At 43.5% G+C, this 20,546-nt stretch overlaps 1 protein-coding gene across 3 annotated transcripts in view; it reads left to right on the top strand.

Annotated features, from left to right (window-relative positions):
* PRPS1 (phosphoribosyl pyrophosphate synthetase 1) overlaps positions 1 to 20,546 on the top strand; it is a 36,935-nt gene that overhangs the window by 4,133 nt on the left and 12,256 nt on the right. For 2 of the 3 annotated variants that reach the window (XM_006082266.3, XM_014459621.2), the window contains exons 2-3: positions 16,122 to 16,305; positions 18,370 to 18,468. In XM_006082266.3, the coding sequence (XP_006082328.1) occupies positions 16,122 to 16,305; positions 18,370 to 18,468 (283 nt within the window). Of the gene's footprint in view, positions 1 to 15,441; positions 15,577 to 16,121; positions 16,306 to 18,369; positions 18,469 to 20,546 lie in introns of those variants that run through there. The other variant, XM_023758762.1, reaches the window with a different exon arrangement.

Genomic DNA, 20,546 nt, shown 5'->3' with positions numbered 1-20,546 from the left:
CAGAAACATCAATCAGCTGCCTCCTGCATGCCCCCTACTGGGGATGGCACCTGCAACCTGGTCATGTGCCCTGACTGGGAATCAACCTGGTGACCTCTTTTTATATATATACTAGAGGCCTGGTGCACAAAAATTTGTGCACTTGGGGGGGTCCCTCAGCCCAGCCTGTGCCCTCTCGCAGTCTGGGACCCCTTGGGGGATAACCACCTGCTGGCTTAGGCCCGCTCCTCGGGGCATTGGGCCTAAGCTGGCAGTCAGACATCCCTCTGGCAGCCCGGGAGCCCTCGGGGGATGCCCACTTGCCAGCGGGGAGCAGGCCTAAGCTGCAGTCGGACATCCTTAGCACTGCTGAGGAGGTGAGAGAGGCTCCCACCACCACCGTTGTACTGGCAGCCGTCAGCCTGGCTTGTGGCTAAGCAGAGCTCCCCCTGTGGGAGTGCACTGACCACCAGGGGTCAGCTCCTGCATTGAGCATCTGCCCCCTGGTGGTCAGTGTGTGTCATAGTGACCAGTCATTCCCAGTCGTTCTGCTGTTAGGGTCAATTTGCATATTACTCTTTTATTATATAGGAGTGCCTGGCCAGCCTGGGTGAGGGGCTGATGGCTGTTTGCAGGCTGGCCACAGCCCCTTCATGGTGGGGGGTCCCCACTGGGGTGCCTGGCCAGTCTGGGTGGGGGGCTGATGGCTGTTTGCAGGCTGGCCAAGCCCCCCAGCAGGGACCCTCACCCCATGAGGGTGTGGCCAGCCTGGGTGAGGGGCTGATGGCTGTTTGCCAGCCTGGATGAGGGGTTGAGGGCCGTTTGCAAGCTGGCCACAGCCCCTTCAGGGTGGGGGGTCCTGCTTGGGTGCCTGGCCAGTCTCGGTGAGGGGCTGAGGGCCGTTTTCAGGCTGGCTAAGCCCCCCAGTGGGGACCCTCACCCCATGAGGGTGTGGCCAGCCTGGGTGAGGGGCTGATGGCTGTTTGTAGGCTGGCCACAACCCCCAGCCACCCAAGCTCCCAGTGGAGGCTGGCTGGAAGCAGGTATCTGGGATTTATTTGTCTTCTATAATTGAAACTTTGTTGCCATTAGCAGAGGCCACAGCCAGCTCAGGGCAGGCAGGAAGCTTGGCTTCCTCCATCACCCGGGCAACCAAGCCTCCTGCTTGCTCCAGCTCCCTGGCTGCTGGCCGCCATCTTGGTTGGGTTAATTTGCATATAGTCGCTCTGATTGGCTGATGGGCGTGTCTTAAGGTGTAGCGAAGGTATGGTCAGTTAGCATCTTTGTCTTTTATTAGTGTAGATAATTTTTTGATTGATTTCAGAGAGGAAGGGAGCGGGAGAGAGAGAGATGGGAACATAAATGATGAGATAGAATCATTGATTGGCTGCCTCCTGCATGCCCCCTACTGGGGATTGAACCACAACCTGGGAATCGAACCATGGCCTCCTGGTTCATAGGTGGACTCTCAACCACTGAACCAGGCCAGCTGGGCTCTTTGACCATGTCTGATTATTTTCTTAGGATAAATTTCTAGAAGGGGAATTACTAGGTTAAAGGCATATACCATTTTTAGGCTTTTGAATGTCTATTGCCAAATTGCCCTCCAGAAAAGTTGAACCAATTTCCACTCTGACCAGCAGTAATAACAATATTAGTAACAGTTCATGTATAGTGAGTACTTAAGATATGCTAGTCCCAGTGCTAAGCATTTTGTACACTTTGCATTTAATCCTTTCAACATGCTATGAATAGTTACTCTCACTATCCCCGTTTTATGAATGAGGGAACTGAGGTTTAGAGGTGAAGTAACTTGCCCAATTCTGGGTGTTGTCCTTTAAATTTTTTGCTGATACAATATCTCATCTGACTTTTAAAACTTTTGTATATACTAAAATTTTTGACTCAATTCTCATCAAACTTTGGTTTATTCGGTTATTCTGGGTAGGCAAAGAGGTGAAAATTCTTAATTTTGGTTGCCTAAGATTTTCCTAAGAATTATATCCTTAGGTTAGTTAACTCCATGTATTTGGCATATGCCAAAATCTCTGTCTAAATTCTTGAGATTTTTTTTAATACCACCACATTTTAGATTACTTTATTTCCTCTTTGTGTTTCTTAACATCCCGTGCTCATTGGATGCACTTATACCTGATGCTAAAGGAAAGAAAGGGTGAAGGAGAAGCTAGTTTTCTCATTGGATGGACATAGCCAATCATCTGGCCTCTTCAGAACAGCTGGGAGAATGATTGATCCAAAGCCATTTGGAAAACACATCATTAGCTAGGAGGAAAACAAGGCATATTAATTATCCTTTAAACTGTTAAACCAGGCCCTGATTGATGTGGCTCAGTTGGTTGGAATGTCGCCCTGTATTCCAGAAAGTGGTGGGTTTGATTCCTGTCAGGGCACATACCCAAGTTGCAGGTTCAATCCCTGGTTGGGGCATGTGCGGGAGGCAAATGATTGATGTTTCTCTTTCACATTGATATTTTGTTCTCTCTCACTTCCTCTCTAAAATAAAATAAATTACTAAACCAGGTCTTTCCACTTGGACCATAGATTTGTGCACCCTAAATTATGTTAAGAGCAAATAGGTTTTAGGCACAATTGGTTTTTTTGTTTTGTTTTGTTGTTGTTGTTTTTTAAACATTTTTTTTATTCATTTCATAGAGGAAGGGAGAGGAGAAGAAAGATAGAAACATCAATGATGAGAATCATTGATTGGCTGCCTCCTGCGTGCCTCCCACTGGGGATCGAGCCAGCAACCCTGGCATGTGCCCTTGACCGGAATCGAACCCAGGACCCTTCAGTCCGCTGGCTGATGCTCTATCCACTGGGCCAAACCGGCTAGGGCTAGGCACAACTGTTGTACTGTCAATCACTACCTAACTTATTAGAGGAAACCATAAAAATATTAAGATTTTTTGAGGATTCAATGAACTATTTATTGACCAAGCTGTATAATCTGAGTGTAATTCATGGCTTTTTAAGGCTTTTTTAAAAAATTTGTTTTATTGCTTAAAGTGTTACAAAGAGTATTATATATGTCTCCTTTTTTTCCCCCCCTTGAAAGTCTGTACCCTATAATACTTACTGAGAGAGAGATTGGTCTTGACTAATGAAATTAGAATTATGCATAGTAAAACAAGACAGTGTCCTGGTTTCCTTGTATCACTTTATTTTGAATATAGTTAAATAACTTTTTCAAGTTATTAGATGCATTTCTGGTCATAACATCCTTCTATACTTAAGGGGAAGTTTTAGTCCTTAATTTGGCTTTGGGAAATGGCTTAACTGTTGGTTGATTATCATCAGATGCTATAAAGACACAAAAATGGTACTAGAACCCTGGCAGGGTAGTTCAGTTAGTTAGAGCATTGTCCAGATTCACCAAGGTTGTGCGTTTGATCCCCAGTCAGGGCATATACAAGAATCAACCAATGAATGCATGAATGGGTGGAACAACAGAATGATGTTTCTCTCCCCACCCCCCCTCAATCAATAAAAACAGGTACTAGTGATTGGGTTGGGTGATGAGCTGGTGATATTTTAAGAATTAATTTTCAAACCTTATCTGATGTTAGAATATAATATTTAAAGGAATCATTTCCATTAAATCTATGTATTTAGCAAATGCTCTCTGATGTTTAAATTGGCAGTGATAATTTTAATACCTTACCAGCTTTCAAGAAAGGATTTGAAGTGTGTTTCATGATCATCTGCATACAAAAGGTTCATTAAGTAGATACATCAGAAGCCTTATAGAACTAAGGATGATAGTAATTGTGCCAAGAAAGTGGCATAATGGGATTACAGAAGTTTAGTATTACTTTAACTGTATCCCTTGGCTTTTTGGCAGCCAGAGGGATAAAGGCATATGCAATTGATTATGTAGTCTTTTAAAAAATATTTTTATTGATATCAGAGAGGAAGGGAGAGGGAGAGAGAGATAGAAACATCATTGATGAAAATCATTGATCAGCCGCCTCCTGCACACCCCTTACTGGGGATCAAGCCTGCAACCCAGGCATGTGCCCTGACCAGGCATCAAACCATGACCTCCTGGTTCATAGGTCGAAGTTCAATCACCGAGTCACACCAGCTGGGCAATTATGTAGTTTTTATTTTCATAAAACTCTTTAGATACTTCCAGGCAAAAATGTCCAAAAATTTTATGGGTGGGTTACTTAAATAATGATACTGAGTAACATAATGGGAAATGTAGTCAGTGTGGTAGGTATTTTTATATTGACACTCATAGTTGAGGCATGTTGTTTCCTGTTCTTGGTAAAAAGAAAGCTTTAGAATAGATTGTTATACAATCCTTGATCTGTATTATCTTGGATCAATTGTCAAACTGCTGCTCTAGCTTTTGCAAGTGACTGGAGCATAGATGTCTGTTTACTTGACTGAAACAAGAGCCATAGGCTTTCAATCCCAGATGTCAAGGACACAGTTGACTTCTTTTTTTTAATATACTTTATTGATTTTTTTACAGAGAGGAAGTGAGAAGGAAAGTTAGAAACATCGATGAGAGAGAAACACCGATCAGCTGCCTCCTGCCCACCCCTTACTGGGGATGTGCCCACACCAAAGTACATGCTCTGCACCAGAATCGAACCTGGGACCCTGCAGTCTGCAGACTGATGCTCTATCCACTGAGCCAAACCAGTTAGGGCCACAGTTGACTTCTTATGTGAAATCAATGTGCCTGACTTTTGTTCTTCCCCACGGAAATGGAGATTTTGGTAAAGGAAGTTGTATGGGGATGACTGGGTGGGATTAAAACTTTCTTGAGTTTTGAAGTTGCACAAATACTTGAAGTACTTGGTCAGGACCCTAGAGTTGTGCACCATAAAACACAGAATGGACTTTTTTAGCCTGGGACTTCTCAAAGGGCATGGAGTGTTATGTTAGTAAAGGAGACTGGAGAAGTCCTTCTACACTACTGCTGCCTCTTATTTAGGCCTATCACAATGAGCACCTTATAGAACATGCTCACCTCCAGGAGATGTTATTTAGTCTTATTTTAGTTCTTAAAATTTTTAATATCTTTATCCCAATATGTCCAAAATATTAAAATTTTAACATGTAGCCAATATAAAGTTTGATATATTTTTTGTATATATGTAATATCTTCACAGTAAGGTGAGTATTTTATACTTATAGCACATCTCAATTTAGTTCCTCAGTCACACTAATCACATTTCATGTGTTCAATTACCACATGAGGTCAGTGACAGCCATTTTGGACAGTGCCGTTCTAGGACCTACACTTTGGGAAACATGCAAGTTGCTCTTCCAGAAAGCCCTCCCTGGCTCCTTCTTGCCCATCAATTTGAATTTTGAAGAATGTATTCAGAAATCAATTTTGGCATTTGGCATAATTGAGACTGCTGACAGTTGTAATTCTTTAGGCTGATATTGGTGGTTAGTAGATGTCAACTCAGCTGGGTCCACAAAATTGCTATATTCATTATGTTGCTCAGTATCACTATTTCAGTATCCCACCATAAAATTCTTTGTAGCTATCACATCCTGTTGGGCCCATTAGATTATAGTTCTAAGAAAATTAAATATTAGATGAATATCTGTGAGGTGGTATGAGCAGATTTGTCAAATGAAGAAACATTGGACGCACTTGCATGAAGTGTGAAATATGAGGGATGATAAAAGTCTTCTGAATTTTCATGATAAGCAAGCCTGCAGAAGGTTCATATTCTGTCTAAAGTGAATGGATCCAAGAGTCAGTCTAATCCTGAGGGGACATTCATTCATCCATTCATTTATTTTTTGTCACTAGCTGGCTGGATATACAGATCAACATTACAGATCTGGTTCCTGCCTTCATAGAGCTTGAAATTAGGTGGAGGAGACAGAAAATAAACAATTGCATAAAAAATAGGGTGATAAGAAATTGTGATAAGTGTTCTGAAGGGAATAACCAGGGTGATGAGAATATAACTGTGTCACTTTATTTATTGAACTTGATTATGGAACATTCCAAACATACAGAAGTAGAGAGAATAGTATAATGATCCTACCCACCCTACCTATCCTCCATGTACCCATCACCCAGTTCAGTAGTTGGCAATTTGTGGCTAATGTTGTTTCATCTATTATTTCCCTTCCATATACACCCCCACAATTGAATTATTTTGAAGAAAACCTAGATATTATATCACCCATATATATATTTCAGTAACCACATCTTACTGCCTAAAAATAATAGTTATCTCTTAATATCAAATAACTAACCAGTGTTCAAATTATTGTCTCTTAAACATGGGGTTTGTTTTTAGTTTGCTCAATTAGTATGCAAATAAAGTCTGTACAGTACAATTGGTTGGTATTTTTTCTTAAATGTTAATTTATTGATTTTAGGGAGAGACATCGATTTGTTGTTTCACTTATTTATGCTTCTTGTATGTGCCCTGACCGGGGATCAAACTCGCAACCTTGGCGTGGACAATGCTCTAACCAGCTGAGCTACCCAGCTAGGGCAGAGCAAAGATAGAACTATGTATATATGTTTTGTTAATCCTCATCCAAGGATATTTTTTTCATTGATTTTTAGAGAGAGAGGAAGGGAGGAAGGGAGAGAGCGAGAGAGCGAGAGCGAGAGAGAGAGAGAGAGAGAGAGAGAGAGAGAAACATATATGTGAGAGAATCACATCAATTGGTTGCCTCCCAAATGCGTCCTGAAGAGGGCCAGGGGATCGAACCTGCAACCAATTTGTGCCCTTGACCTGGAATTGAACCTAAGACCCTTTGGTGCACAGGCTAACACTCTAAACTCTAACCACTGATTTATACCAGCCAGGGCTAAGGGAAGATATTTTGATTGGAGATCTGAGAAATGAATGAGCTAGTTGTAGAAGAGCATTCCAGGTAGTAGAGTGTGAATTATAAATTCACATGCAGTCGTAAAAAGTAATACAGAGAGATCTGGTGTACCATTACCCAGTTTTCCCTAAGTTCTGAAGCATAGTTTTTCCAAGCTACAGTTTTCTTGCAAAACTGTAGTATGATGCAACAATCAGGATATTGATGCAGCCAAGATACAAAACTATATCGCCGAAACCGGTTTGGCTCAGTGGATAGAGCGTCGGCCTGCGGACTGAAGGGTCCCGGGTTCGATTCCGGTCAAGGGCATGTACCTGGGTTGTGGGCACGCCCCCAGTGGGGAGTGTGCGGAAGGCAGCTGCTCGATGTTTCTCTCTCATCGATGTTTCTGGCTCTCTATCTCTCTCCCTTCCTCTCTGTGAAAAATCAATAAAATATATTTTAAAAAAAAAAAACTATATCAAGGATTCTTCCTGTTGCCATGTTGTAGTCACACCCACCTTTCTTCTCCTTCTCTGTAGTTTTTCTTTTTATATTGCCACTAGTGACCTGGTGCACAGATTCGTGCACATTGAAAGGAAATTAATTAGAAGGTGGCCAGCGGGGCAGGACTGGGTGAGATGCACATCCAGACACACCCTGGAGCCAACCTCCCGAGGTCCCTCCCCAGTGTCTGTGGAGTGGGGTCCCTCGGCTTGGCCTGCGGGGATTGGGCCAAAACCGGCTCTTTGACATCCCCAGAGGGGTCCCGGAGTGCGAGAGGGCACTCTGCAAAGTTGCTGTTGTACAGGGTGTGGAACGCAAAGTGAGCAGTAAACCAGATTTGGGGCCGACAGTGCCCCAGCAACAACATAATCCATGGCTGAAGATGGAATCACACGGCTCCTCGAGGAATCAGGCTCCCTCTTCTCTGATTTCAGGGTGTGTCACCCAAGAACCACTGCTACCAAGTCACTGCAGCTCAGCAGCTCCTGCGGTGAACATCTGCCTCCTGGTGGTCAGTGTCATAGCGACTGGTTGGACAGTCGGACACTTAGCATATTAGCCTTTTATATATATAGATTCTCTGTTTTGGTATCTGGGTAATACTGGCCACATAAAATGAGTTGGAAAATAATTCCCTCATCTGTTTTCTCAAAAAGATTTTGCTAATTCTTCTTTAACTGTTTGGTAAAATTCTTCAATGAAGTTGTTTTAGGTTAGTCTTCTTAGAGGCTTATCAATTTTATTGATTTTTCCTTTCCCCAAAAAACAACTTTTTGTTTCATTGTTTTATCTCTGTTTTGTTTTATTGTTTTAAATTTCATTGATTTCCATTCTTATGGTTATTTTTTTCTTCCTTCTGCTTACTTTGGGTTTATATTGCTCATTTTCTAGTTTCTTTTAAAATTGATTTTAGAGTGGAGGGAGGCAAGGAGAGAGAGAGGAGAGAGAGAAATATCAATTGGTAACTGGCAATTTGCACATCTTAATCTCTTCCCTCTTTTCACCCATTCCCCCAACCCCACTCCCATTTGGTAGCTATGAAAATGTTCTCTGTATCTATGTTTTTGTTTACTCATTTATATTGTTCTTTAGTTTCTACATATAAGTAAAATCATATGGTATTTGTCATTCTCTGACTTATTTCCCTTAGGATAATGCCCTCTAGGTCCATCCATATTGCCACAGATGACAAGATTTTTTCTTTTTTATAGCTGAACTAGAGGCCTGGTGCATGAAATTCATGCACTCGGGGGTAGGGGTTGTCCCTCAGCCCAGCCTGTGCCCTCTTGCAGTCTGGGAGCCCTCGGGGGATGTCCGACTGATAGCTTAGCCCGGCATGAGCCCGGCATCTGCCCCCTGGTGGTCAGTGCATGTCATAGCAACCGGTTGTTCTGCCTTTCTGCCAACTTGCATATTAGCCTTTTATTATATAGGATAATATTCTATTGTACATATGTACCACTTCTTTTTTGTACTTTAAGATTTATATCTTTACATTTTATTTTTCAGTTACAGTTTACATTCAGTATTATTTTGTATTAGTTTCAGGTTGTATGACTTCTTTTTAAAAAAAATATATTTCTTTATTGATTTCAGAGAGGAAGGGAGGAGAGATAGAAACATCAATGGTGAGAGAGAATCACCGATCGGCTGCCTCCTGCACTCCCCCAACTGGGGACGGAGCCCGCAACCCAGGCATGTGCCCTTGGCCGGAATCGAACCCGGGACCCTTAAGTCCGCAGGCTAACGCTCTATCCACTGAGCCAAGCCGTCCAGGGCTTGTATGACTTCTTTATCCATTTGTCTATCAATGGACACTTAGTTGCTTTCATATCTTGACTATCTAATCTAATAAAAAAAGAAACATGCAAATTGACTGTACCTTTGCTATGCCCAAGCCACGCCCACCAGCCAGAGTGACTATATGCAAATTAACCCATCCAAGATGGCGGCCAGCAGCCAGGGAGCTGGAGCAAGCAGGAGGCTTGGTTGCCCTGGCGATGGAGGAAGCCAAGCTTCCTGCCTGGCCTGGATGGTTCTGGCCTCCGCTGAAGGCAACAAAGTTTCAATTATAGAAGCTAAATAAACCCCAGATACCTGCTTCCAGCCAGCCTCCACTGGGAGCTTGGGTGGCTGGGGGACATGGCCAGCCTGCAAACAGCCATCAGCCCCTCACCCAGACTGGCCAGGCACCCCAGCAGGACACCCAACCCTGAAGGGGCTGTGGCCAGCCTGAACGGCCCTCAGCCCCTCACCCAGGCTGGCCAGGCACCCCAGTGGAGACCCCTAACCTGAAGGGGCTGTGGCCAGCCTGCAAACAGCCATCAGCCCCTCACCCAGGCTGGCCACACCCTCATGGGGTGAGGGTCCCGCTGGGGGCCATGGCCAGCCTGCAAACAGCCATTAGCCCTTCAACCAGGCTGGCCAGGCACCCCAGGGGGGACCCCCACCCTGAAGGGGCTGTGGCCAGCCTGCAAACAACCATCAGCCACTCACGCAGGCTAGCCAGGCACCCCAGTAGGACGCTGCTCCCTGAAGGGGGTGTGGCCAGCCTGAAAACGGCCCTCAGCCCCTCACCCAGGCTGACCAGGCACCCCAGCAGGACCCCCACCCTGATGCGGGACACCCTTCAGGGCAAACCAGCTGGCCCCCACCCATGCATCAGGCCTCTATCCTATATAATAAAAGGGTAATATGCAAATTGACCCTAACAGCAGAACGACTGGGAATGACTGGTCACTATGACACACACTGACCACCAGGGGGCAGATGCTCAATGCAAGAGCTGCCCCCTGGTGGTCAGTGCACTCCCACAGGGGGAGCTCTGCTTAGTCACAAGCTAGGCTGACAGCTGCCAGTATAGCAATGGTGGTGGGAGCCTCTCCTGCCGCCTCAGCAGCGCTAAGGATGTCCGACTGCAGCTTAGGCCTGCTCCCCGCTGGTAAGTGGGCATCCCCCGAGGGCTCCCGGGCTGCCAGAGGGATGTCTGACTGCCAGCTTAGGCCCAATGCCCCGAGGAGCAGGCCTAAGCCAGCAGGTGGTTATCCCCCGAGGGGTCCCAGACTGTGAGAGGGCACAGGCCAGGCTGAGGGTCCCTCCCACCCGAGTGCACAGATTTTTGTGCACCGGGCCTCTAGTTGTAAATAATGCTGCAATGAACATAGAAATGCATATCTTTTCAGATTAGTGTTTTGGGTTTCTTTGGATAAATACCCAGAAGTGGAATTGCAGGGTCCTTCTTTGTCTCCTGTTTTTGTCTTTGTTTTAACATCTATTTAGTGTGATACAAGTATTGCTACCTCCACTTTTTCTTTATTTGTTTCCATTTACATGAAATATATTTTCCCATCCCTTTGCTTTAAGGCTGTGTGTCTTTCAATCTGAAGTGGTTTTCTTATAGGCAGTATATGTATGGGTTTTGTTTTCTTATACATTCAGACATCCTATGCCTTTTGATTGGAACATTTAACCCATTTACGTTTAAAAGTGATCATTGATAGGTATGTAGTTATTGCCATTTTAGTATTCATGTTTTTTAAATCCTCACCCTAGGGTGTTTTTTCCATTGATTTTTTTTTTTTTAGAGTGGAGGGGAGGTGCAAGGGGGGAAAGAGAGAGAAACATTGATGTGAGAGAGACACATTGATTGGTTGCCTCCAGTTTGCACCCCGACTGGGGCCAGGGATTGAGCCTGCAACAGAGGTACATGCCCTTGACCAGGAATTGAACTCACAACCCTTTGGTTTAGGGGCCGGTGCTCTAACTGCTGAGCAAAACTGGCCTGGACTATTATTCATATTTTTGATCATTTTATTCTTCCTCATAAAGAAATCCCTTTAACAATTCTTATAATACTGGTTTGGTGGTGATCTCCTTTAGCTTTTTCTTGTCTGGAAATTATCTGTCCTTCCATCTAAATGATTCTAACTTTGCTGGGTAGAGGAATCTTGGTTGTAGGTCCTGGCTTTTCATCACTTTGAATATTTTGTGACAATCCCTTCTGACCTGCAAAGTTTCTGTTGAGAAATCAGCTGACAGTCTTATGGCAGTTCCCTTGTTGGTAACTAACTGCTTTTCTCTTGCTGCTTTAAAGATTCTCTCTTTGGCCCTGGCCTGGTAGCTCAGTTGGTTAGAGCATCCTCCCAATATACCAGGGTTGCAGGTTCAATCTCCAGTTTAAGCACATACAAGAAGCAAACAGTGAATGTACAAATAATTAGAGTACAAATCGATGTTTCTCTCTTCCCCTTCCTCTCTGTCTAAAAATAAGAAAAAGATTCTCTCTTTAACATTTGTCATTTTAATTATGATGTGTCTTGGTGTGTGGGCCTTTTTAGGTTCATCTTGTTTGGTTCTCTGCATTTTCTGCACTTGTATACAAATACTAGTATGTCCTTTGCCAGGTTAGGGAAGTTTTCCATTATTTCTTCAAATAGATTTTCAATTCCTTGCACCCTCTCTTCTCTTATGATGTGAATATTGGTATGCTTGATGTCCTGAGCCCCCTTAAACTGTCCTCATTTGGGGGGGATTCTTTTTTTTTTCTGTTCTGATTGGGTGTTTTCTGCTACCTGGTCTTCCAAATTGCTGATTGATCCTTTGCTTCATCTAATCTACCGTTTATTCCCATTAATAATATATTCTTAATTTCAGTTATTATATTCATTCCTAAATTTTAAAATGTTTTCTCTGTCCATTTTTTAAAAATATTATTTATTTATTTTGAGAGAGAAACATGGATTTGTTGTTGCATTTATTTATGCATTCATTAATTGATTCTTGTATGTGCTCTCCAGTCTATCTCCATTTTTATGTTTCCTATCTGTTGACGTTCTCACTGAGATCATCTATTCTTCCCTAAGTTCATTGCACATCCTTATAACCATTGTTTTAGACTCTGCATCTTGTAGATTGCTTGTCTCCATTTTGTTTAGTTCTTTTTCTGAAGTTTTGTTTTGTTCTTTCATTTGGGGACATGTTTCTTTGTCTCCTCATTTTGGCTGCCTCCCTGAATTTGTTTCTATGTATTAGGTAGAGGTGCCATATCTTCTGGCTTTGGTTGATTGGCCTCATATAGTAGACTAGAGGCCCAGTGCACAAAATTCATGCAGAGGTAGGGTCCCTAGGCCTGGCCAGCAATCAGGGCTCATCTGTGGGGCGACCGGTGGAGCAATCCGGGGGGCCCCCACTGGCACCCACCTTGGCTGGCCTGGCGCCGCCTGCTCGCTGCCCCCCCCCCCCACCAGTCACCTCTCTCTGGCACCCACCTTGGTTTGCCTGAGGTCTGCGGGCTGGGGGCAGCTCCTGTGTTGAGCGTCTGCTCCCTGGTGGTTAGTGCATGTCATAGCGACAGGTTGTTCCGCCATTCAGTCGATTTGCATATTAGGCTTTTATTATATAGGACTAGAGGCTGGGTGCACAAAATTCGTGCACTGGTGGAGGGGTGTCCCTTAGCCCAGCCTGCACCCTCTCCAATCTGGGACCCTTTGGGGGATGTCTGACTGCCGGTGTAAGCCTGGTCACCAGCAGTCGGACATCCCTCTCACAATCTGGGACTGCTGGCTCCCAACCACTCGCCTGCCTGCCTTCTTGATTGCCCCTAACCACTCCCCTGCTGGCCCAATTGCCCCCAACTGCCCTCCCCTGCAGGCCTCGTCCCCCCCCAACTGCCCTCCCCTGCAGGCCTGGTTGCCCCCAACTGCCCTCCCCTGCTGGCCTGGTTGCCCCTAACTGCCCTCCCCTGCTGGCCATCTTGTGGTGGCCATCTTGTGAGCACATGGGAGTGGCCATCTTGTGCAAGGGCATGATGGTCAATTTGCATATTACCTCTTTATTATATAGGATGTCCTGTGAGGCCCAGTGGGTGTTCCAGATGTGTCCCTTGTATGGGTTGTGTGTACCCTTCTGTTGTACTTGAGCTTTGATTGCTTTTGGCAAGTCAGTGGGAGGGATTAACCATCAGGTGGACTGGCTGTGAGGAATGGCCATAATTATAGTGTAGGTGCTATTTGGCGGCTGACCCTATGGAGCATGACTCACATTAGTGGGGCATTCTTGTGTCTGTTAAGTCTGCCCTTTGGGTGTGTCATTGATGAAAAGCTCTTGGAAGTGGCGTGAGTGGGTGTTCCAGGGCATGTGCTCCCTTTTCTGCCACCCGCACGGGAAAGAGAGCTTGAACCGGTTCCTTCAAATGGAGGTGTATCGGGGATTGAGAAAATGAAAGACAGACACAAAATAGAAAGTACAGATGGGCCTGGGTGGGCTTCTGTCCTCTTCTGGCAGAGAGGTAGAAAGACCAAGTCCCAAAGCAGCTTGTTTATTTTATAGTCCCAATTCCCCAAAATATTAGGAGGTTTCACCAAAACTCAAGAAAAGAGAGGTATTCCAGGTACTTGACTGAATTTACATAATAAAAACCCATTCCTGGCACTTGGGCTTTGAAGAGTGGAGCTGAAGGCATTCTCACCTTTTGGCCAGAAATGTCCCCAAGGTAGGGCTATGCCCAAGCCTTGGGTTCAGTCAACATAACTTAAAGAAAGCCATGGCTCCTTCCCTGGCAGGGGGCCTCCCACAGGTGGGCCTGCAAATTGGGTGGGACAGAATCTCAGGGGATCACCAGGGCAGAGCCAACCTTGTTAGCTGATTGATGGAGACTCAGACTTGGCATCTGCCTATGCCTGCAGGCTGGATGGGGGAAGGCTCAGGGAAGGAACAATGGCTTCTTACAGCACTTCTGTCTGGGATAAAGCTTCCCTTCCAAGCCCTCGCCTTTAAGCCAGATAGTTCAGTGCCTCTCTGTTAGTCCCTGGTGCTTTTCTAGCTGCTGCCCCAGTGCTGGAACTCGGAGTCGATCAACAAGTAAATTAATGTGCAGGCCCTTTAAGAGGACCCCCTGGGACTCCAGCAGCCCTCAGTCTTACTTGGACAAATCTCCTCAGCCACAATCCCTGCTGGTTTTCACAACCAGAAATTGTGGGGACTTTTCTTCCCAGCACTTCTCTTCCTGTGCTGGGGAGGCTTGTGTGGGGCGGGACTCCGCCCTCCTGCTCCTCCAATCCATTCAGTGTCTTGTCTTCACTTCTATCAATCTTACAGCTTCTTTTGTATATCCTTAATTATAAGACTTCTGTTTAGCTAGACTTCAGAAGGTTATCAATGATCATTGTTTTATAGTTTAGTTGTAATTTTGTTGTGGTCGTGGGAGGAGACTAAAATAATTATTGCATTTAGTGCTTAAAGAGGGTTTATTTCCAGGAATCTCAGTGTCTCTGTTCTAATTTCTGGTTTGATTTTTTACGATTTGCTTTTATTTTTCTGGCTTTACTATATAGACTAACCCCATTCTTTTTAAAATTAGGTTTCTTTTCATTGTTATTTGAATTGGAAAGAAGTAAACATTAAATAATAATTACCACCTGTATTAGTTTTTTCTGGCAATAGAATTATCACCTATTGAAGTTTTTCTCTTAATGTTACCAACCATTCTGATTTATGCTTGTCTACACATACTACACACATATATACAAATGTGCATCCACAAACACCCCCAACTAAAGAATAAATAGGGGAAATGGTGTTTTGAGTTGTTGTTGTTACTGAGCTTATTTTTTGTTTGTTTGTTTGTTTGTTTGTTTTTGTTAATCCTCACCCAAGGATATTTTTTCATTGATTTTTAGAGAGAGTGGAAGGGAGGGGGCGAGAGACAGATTGAGAAACATCGATGTGAGAGAGACACCGATTGGTTGCCTCCCGCATGTGCTCTGTCTGACCAGGGCCAGGGATTGAGCTTGCAACTGAGGAACATGCCCTTGACTGGAATCGAACCTATAATCCTTCATTCCACAGGCTGACAGCTTATTTTGAAACTCTAAGTTATTATTGTTAATGAACCAAGTATAGACATTAACATTTTCATTTTATGGTAAATGATAACCCCACAATTATAGTAACTTCCTATGGAATTTTCATTTACAAATTTGTTTTATTGATTTTAGAGAGGAGGGTAGAGGGAGAGAGAGAGAGAGAAAGAGAAACATCTATGTGAAAGAGGATCATCGATTGGCTGCCTCCTACACGCCCCCAACTGGGGATCGAGCCTGCAACCTGGGCATGTGCCGCGACCAGGAATCGAAACAGCAACCTTTCGGTACTCAGGACGATGCCCAACCAACTGAGCCACAGCGGCCAGTGTTTCCTGTGGATTCAGAATTTTTAAAACAAGACTTATTAATTGGACCAGAGTAGAGTTAGCATAGAATGAAGGTAAGGACCAAATGTGTTTTCTTCTCAATATGTACCTGGCACCTAGCACAGTGGCTGACAATGGAACATTTAATATTTGTTGAGTGACTGGCCAATATGGTAGATGTGATACTGTCTTCTGTACAAGGCATCTTTATAGAGCAGAAGTGATTCATTCCTTATATGACCTTTCTACTTTTGTTATATATGGATTGTGATAGTCACAGATGCTATATCAAATTTGCATTCACGTCTTGTACCTGAAATGAGATATAGGCTGTCTACTGAAATTATGGTTCAATTACCTGTGAGTACTTTAGCCAATATTTTTCTGTCATTTCCCATATAAAAAATAAGTAATATTTGTATAGTGCACTGGAGTAAACTGAGGCAGTAAACTGTTTCTGCAAAAAGGGCCATCCAGAAGTCCAAGGCAATAACTGTTCACATGCAGCTGTAAACCATTCATAGCATACTGGTAGAAAGCTATGGTTTTTAGACCTTATTGTCTGTAGAAGTATAGTGCTTTAAAATCTATTGTTTTTGTTGCCCTTTCCTGTTTGTAGTGTTGAAATTGGCGAAAGTGTCCGTGGAGAGGATGTCTACATCGTTCAGAGTGGCTGTGGTGAAATTAATGACAATCTAATGGAGCTTTTGATCATGATTAATGCCTGTAAGATTGCTTCAGCCAGCCGGGTTACTGCAGTCATCCCATGCTTCCCTTATGCCCGGCAGGATAAGAAGGACAAGGTAGGAGCAGAATCTCCTTTATTAAAAAAATGTTTATAAAAGGAGACTTATGTAAGATTTTAAACAATAAAGACTTTAAATTTAAAAAAAAATGTTTTTAATCAGGGGAATCATGAGCACTTTCCCAAAGTCACAAAAATATTCCTTAATCATCAGATATATATCTTTTTATTTATTTATTTATTTTTAATTTTTTTTTTAAGGGGAAACAAAGTTTATTGAGAAATAGATGGACTCTGCAGCAGGGAGCAGCAGGGAGGGGGTCCAAAGTGGGTTGCCCATCAGATATATATTTAGAGGGGTTATTTATTTATTTATTCTCTAAAGTTTTACATGTCTCCTTTTTCCCCACTTGACCCCCCTGCCCCAGCCATTCCCACCCCGGGCAAGCCCCCACCACCCCAGTGCCTGTGTCCATTGGTTATGCTAATATGCATGCATACAAGTCCTTTGGTTGCTTTCTAACCCCCTCCCCTACCATTTGTCTCTGGATCTATTCCTGTTCATCAAATTATGTTGATCATTATATCCCTATTTAGAGAGGATTTTTAAAATCACATTCTTTTAGGCGTTACCTTTTCTTTAAAACAATTGACATGTGAATGGTTTGTAGACTGTATATTTTGTTCTCGTCATCATTTGTGACTTTCAGTTAGCTCACTGCTATTATTTAATTATATCAGTAAGACTAAGCACCAGCTCCCATGGAGTAGAATATTTTTTAAACTATTGTAGATCCTCTGGGACCCTAGTAAGGTTATAGTTGTGACCTTTTCATGAAACTTGAAGTCTGTTACATGAATACTTGGTCTCATTACACACACACACACACACACACACACACACATACACACACACCTAGCCTTATCTGGTATATTAAAGGACAAGGTATATACATAAAACTTTGCAGGTCTATTTTGTCTGTCGTAATCAATGCCCAAAATTTACATACAGTGCATTGGAGAAGGCCATATATGCACCCCTATATCCATAGCAGCATTACTTACAATAGCTAAGTTCTGGAAACAGCCCAGGTGCCCATCAGTAGATAAGTGGATAAAAACAAACAAACACTGGTACATATGCATCTGTAAAAAAGAAGGATCTGTTACCTTTTGAAACAACATGGATGCACCTGGAAATTATTATACTAAGTGAAATAAGCCAGCCAGAGAGAGACAAATATCACATCATCTCACTTATATGAGGAATCTAATGAACAAAATAAACTGATGAACAAATAGGCCCAGAGACATGAAAGCATGGAACACACTGACAGACCTCAGAGGGAATGGGGGGAGGGGGGAGAGATTAACCAAAAAACGTATATGCATACATGCATAGCCCATGGACACAGACAATAGTGCAATAAAGACTTAGCGTAGTGTGGGAACTGGGCAGAGGGGGACAAATGGGAGGGAATGGGGACATCTGTAATACCCTCAACAATGAAAATAAATTTTAAAAAATGGCAGAGAAACTGAAAAAAAAAGGCCAGGTGTTTTAATTCCAATAAAGTGTAGTGCTCCTCCAGAGTACAGAGTAAAGGGCATGGTCTTGGCCATTTTATAGTGCAGCAGGTGTGTTTGCCTATTATTTAAAGGTTTGAGATTGCTAGAAGGTTGACCTTCAGATCAGTAAGGGAGTGGTGTAATTTACAAAATAAACTGTAGGATTACATGTTGGATGTTATACAGGTTTGAGTATGTATGTGTTAAATGATTTTAATAAAATATTTTGAAAAAGATTGTCTAATTTAAATTGAGCATTGGAAACGCTTGAATACTAATAGCTGAAAATCTGTACATTAAGTTAAGAAAATGAAAGGTAGGAAGGCATTTTCTTTCATTTAATATGTATCCTGAGTTAGCAAAGTGACATTCCATTTAATTGTGCTAGATTGTGATGTACTTAAAAGTCAGTAACCATGTCACTTTCTTTGAATTTCCTGATAGCAAGGGCCTTAAACATAGTAGGTACTCAATAAATAAATGTTTCTTGTGCAAATGAATTATTTCTCAAATTGGCTCTTTGTTGTTTTTTTCTTTTGTCCCCTCCATTTAGAGCCGGGCTCCAATCTCAGCCAAGCTTGTTGCAAATATGCTTTCCGTAGCAGGTGCAGATCATATTATTACCATGGACCTTCATGCTTCTCAAATTCAGGTATCAAAGGAAGCTAAATATTACGTTAGAGCAGCGGTTCTCAACCTGTTGGTCGCGACCCCTTTGGTGGTCAAACGACCCTTTCATAGGGGTCGCCCAAGACCATCCTGCATATCAGATATTTACGATTCATAACAGTAGCAACATTACAGTTATGAAGTAGCAACGAAAATAATTTTATGGTTGGGTCACAACATGAGGAACTGTATTTAAAGGACCAGAAGGTTGAGAACCACTGCCTTAGAGGTTAGAAGGGGAAAGAGGACTGATAATGCTGAAGATTGCAGAGAAGCGTAACGCTGCCCACTTACAGCTCAAATAAACTAGACATTGACAACATTTTAAGCATCCTCACATTGACCTTAGATCATGGATTTCGTCATTTGGGGTGGTTGAAAAGGAAGGCAGTCATGTATTCTTGAAAGAGTGTAGGCTTAGAGATCAGACCTATTTGGAAATACTGGCTCTAACACCTATGAGGTTTGTAACATTGGGCAGGTTATTTAATTTCTCTGAATATACACTGCTTTGTTATTGTATTAAATAACATATTAAATAAATTCATAAGATAATGCCTGGTTTCTGACAGGAGCCAAATAAATGGAGGTTGTTATTGTCATCATTAAATTTATTTTTTATTTATTGATTTTAGAGAGAGAGAAACATCGATTTGTTGTTCTACTTATTTTTGCACTTATTGGTTGATTCTTGTATGTGCCCTGACTGGGGATTGAACACACAACCTTGGTGTATTGGGACAATGTTCTAACCAACTGAGCCACCCCATCAGGGTTTCATTATTAAATTTAGAGCCAAAGAGCCCTGGCCGGTGTGGCTCAGTTAGTTAAGCATCATTCCTTGCACTAAAAGGACACTGGTTTAATTCCCAGAGCATATGCAGGAGGCGTGTAGGAGGCAGCCAATTGATGTTTCTTTCTCTTATTGATGTTTCTCTCTCCCTTCCTCTCTCTCTCTCTAAAAGCAATAAAAAACATTAAACATTTTTTTAGAGCCACAGATCTTGGAACCTACTTTCTAGCATAAATCCAGAGTAAGAGGAGCAGAATACTACCTTATGTATATACTTTTTATACTTTTTAAAGAGACTTTCAAATCATTGTCATTAGAGACTTATGGCAATCTAGTGAGGTACATAGGACAGGTGAATATACCCATTTTATAGAAGAGGGACAAATTAGTTGAGAAACACAAATAATCTGTAGCAACTAGTATTAGAACACAGATCTGGCTTCTAGTTACTCTCTGTGACAGTCTATATATATAAAAGCCTAAGCAACCATCTGACCGTTCGACTGGTAGCTATGATGCGCAATGACCACTAGGGGAAGACAATGCACAAGCATAGAAATGTGGAACAGACTGATGAATCTCAGGGGAGTGGGGAGGAGGGAGGGCGGGAAGAGATTAACCAAAGATCTTATATGCATACTAGAGGCTCGTTCACCAGTGGGGGTTCCTCAACCTTGGCCCGCCGGGGATCAGGCTGAAAACTGGCCGGTGTACAGCTCTATGCACCAATGGGGTCCCTCGGCCTGGCCTGCGGGGGATTGGGCTGAAACTGGCAGTCCAACATCCCCGAGAGGTCCCAGATTGTGAGAGGACGCAGGCCAGGCCGAGGGACCCCACTGGTGCACTAATCTGTGTTCTGGGCCTCTAGTTTATGATAAATACCTTCTACTAAGTTTATATACTACTAGAGGCCCGGTGCACAAGATTCGTTCACTGGGGGGGGGGGGGCGGTCCTTCAGCCCGGCCTGTGCCCTCTCCCAGTCCGGGAGCCCTTGGGGGATGTCCGCCTGCAGTCAGACATCCCTCTTGCAGTACGGGGCTCTCGCCGTCCGGGAGCCCTCACTCCTTACCGCCCACCTGCAGTGGAGGCAGGAGAGGCTCCTGCCACAGCCACTGTGCTCTCCAGCTGTGAGTCCAGCTTCTGGCTGAGTGGTGATCCCCCTGTGGGAGCGCACTGACCACCAGGGGGCAGCTCCTGCATTGAGCATCTGCCCCCTGGTGGTCAGTGCACATCATAGAGACCAGTCGTTATGCCATTCGGTCAGTTT

Source organism: Myotis lucifugus, unplaced genomic scaffold (assembly GCF_000147115.1).
Source record: "Myotis lucifugus unplaced genomic scaffold, Myoluc2.0 scaffold_2, whole genome shotgun sequence".
Taxonomy (NCBI): Eukaryota; Metazoa; Chordata; class Mammalia; order Chiroptera; family Vespertilionidae; genus Myotis; species Myotis lucifugus.
This window is presented reverse-complemented; position numbering and strand designations above follow the sequence as displayed.